At 64.8% G+C, this 1,510-nt stretch overlaps 1 protein-coding gene across 1 annotated transcript in view; it reads left to right on the forward strand.

Annotated features, from left to right (window-relative positions):
* Positions 1 to 1,510, forward strand: part of LOC104083550 (spectrin beta chain, erythrocytic-like) — a gene marked incomplete at its 3' end in the record, with an annotated part of 3,226 nt that overhangs the window by 819 nt on the left and 897 nt on the right. Inside the window, exons 3-8 of the mRNA XM_009587061.1 lie at positions 1 to 115; positions 318 to 491; positions 609 to 700; positions 783 to 863; positions 960 to 1,085; positions 1,310 to 1,436. The exon at positions 1 to 115 is cut by the window's left edge and continues 17 nt beyond it. Coding sequence (XP_009585356.1) covers positions 1 to 115; positions 318 to 491; positions 609 to 700; positions 783 to 863; positions 960 to 1,085; positions 1,310 to 1,436 — 715 coding nt within the window. The remainder of the gene's footprint in view (positions 116 to 317; positions 492 to 608; positions 701 to 782; positions 864 to 959; positions 1,086 to 1,309; positions 1,437 to 1,510) is intronic.

Here is a 1,510-nt window from a genome sequence, read left to right on the forward strand (position 1 = left end):
GTGGGTGAATTCACACTTGGCTCGCGTCACCTGCCGCATCTCGGACCTCTACATGGACCTCCGGGACGGGCGAGTGCTCATCAAGCTGCTGGAGGTGCTGTCGGGAGAGCTTCTGGTAGGACTCCCATCCAGCTGGGGACCCTGGGAGCCCATGCCATGCCATGCCATGCCCCAAGACCTCTGATGCTCCACCAAGGCTGTTGACCTTGGTGTTGACCAAGGCTCCATCAGGGTTGGGGTGGCACCAGTGGCATCCCTGGGCAGGGGTTGGGGTGCCCGGCGTGGAGGGGAGGGTGCTGAGCCCTGTCGTGCTCCAGCCCAAGCCCACCAAGGGCCGGATGCGGATCCACTGCCTGGAGAACGTGGACAAGGCGCTGCAGTTCCTGAAGGAGCAGCGGGTGCATCTGGAGAACATGGGCTCCCACGACATCGTGGACGGCAACCACCGCCTCGTCCTCGGCCTCATCTGGACCATCATCCTCCGCTTCCAGGTGGGACCGGGTGGATGAGGGGCACCCCTCAGCTCAGCACCCAAGGGCTCGTTCCTGAGTGGGAGCCCTCCTCTGTGGATGTCCTCCCTCAACCTCAGGATGTCCTTCTGCCCCCAGATCCAGGACATCATCGTGCAGACGCAGGAGGGCCGGGAGACGCGCTCCGCCAGGGATGCGCTGCTGCTCTGGTGCCAGATGAAGACGGCAGGGTAGGTGGCGGGACCCACGCTCCACCACGCGAGGGTCCGGAGGTGCCCAGAGAGTGACGGTGATGCCCTGTCCCCATCGCAGGTATCCCCACGTGAACGTCACCAACTTCACCTCGAGCTGGAAGGACGGGCTGGCTTTCAATGCCCTCATCCACAGGCACAGGTAAGCAGCATTGCGGCGGGCATCGGGACATGACAGGGCGGGGGTGGCCCTGGGGGACGGGCTGTGCCACCACCATCACGCACCCTCTGTCCCCAGGCCTGAGCTGGTTGACTTCCAAAACCTGACCAAATCCAACGCCCGGCACAACCTGGAGCATGCGTTCAGCGTGGCGGAGCGGCACCTGGGCAAAAAAAAAGCACACCCCCGGTCCCGCGACCCTGAGGGGACGCCTGCCGCGGCTGCCCCTCCTGCCTCAGTTTCCCCATTGCACCCTGGGACGTGCCCAGGCCCCATGAAGGGACAGAGAGGTTTCCACCCTGTGGAAGTGGGTCTGGGTGGGAGGAAGGGGGGGACCTCGTGAGGCCGTGGTGGTCCATTGCCCCCGGGGTGATGCCGGGGCGATGCAGAGGCCGGGTCAGGACTGACACATCTTGCTCGCGCCGGGCAGATGTGTTCACGGAAAACCCCGACGAGAAGTCCATCATCACCTACGTGGTGGCCTTCTACCACTACTTCTCCAAGATGAAGGTGCTGGAGGTGGAGGGCAGGCGTCTGGGCAAGGTAGGCAACGCTGTCGGGGCAGGGGGGTTCTGCCGGGGTGCTGGCACCCAGTGCTCACCGCCGGTCCTGCCGCCGGTCATTTAGCA

Source organism: Fulmarus glacialis, unplaced genomic scaffold, assembly GCF_000690835.1.
Source record: "Fulmarus glacialis isolate BGI_N327 unplaced genomic scaffold, ASM69083v1 scaffold22291, whole genome shotgun sequence".
Classification (NCBI taxonomy): Eukaryota; Metazoa; Chordata; class Aves; order Procellariiformes; family Procellariidae; genus Fulmarus; species Fulmarus glacialis.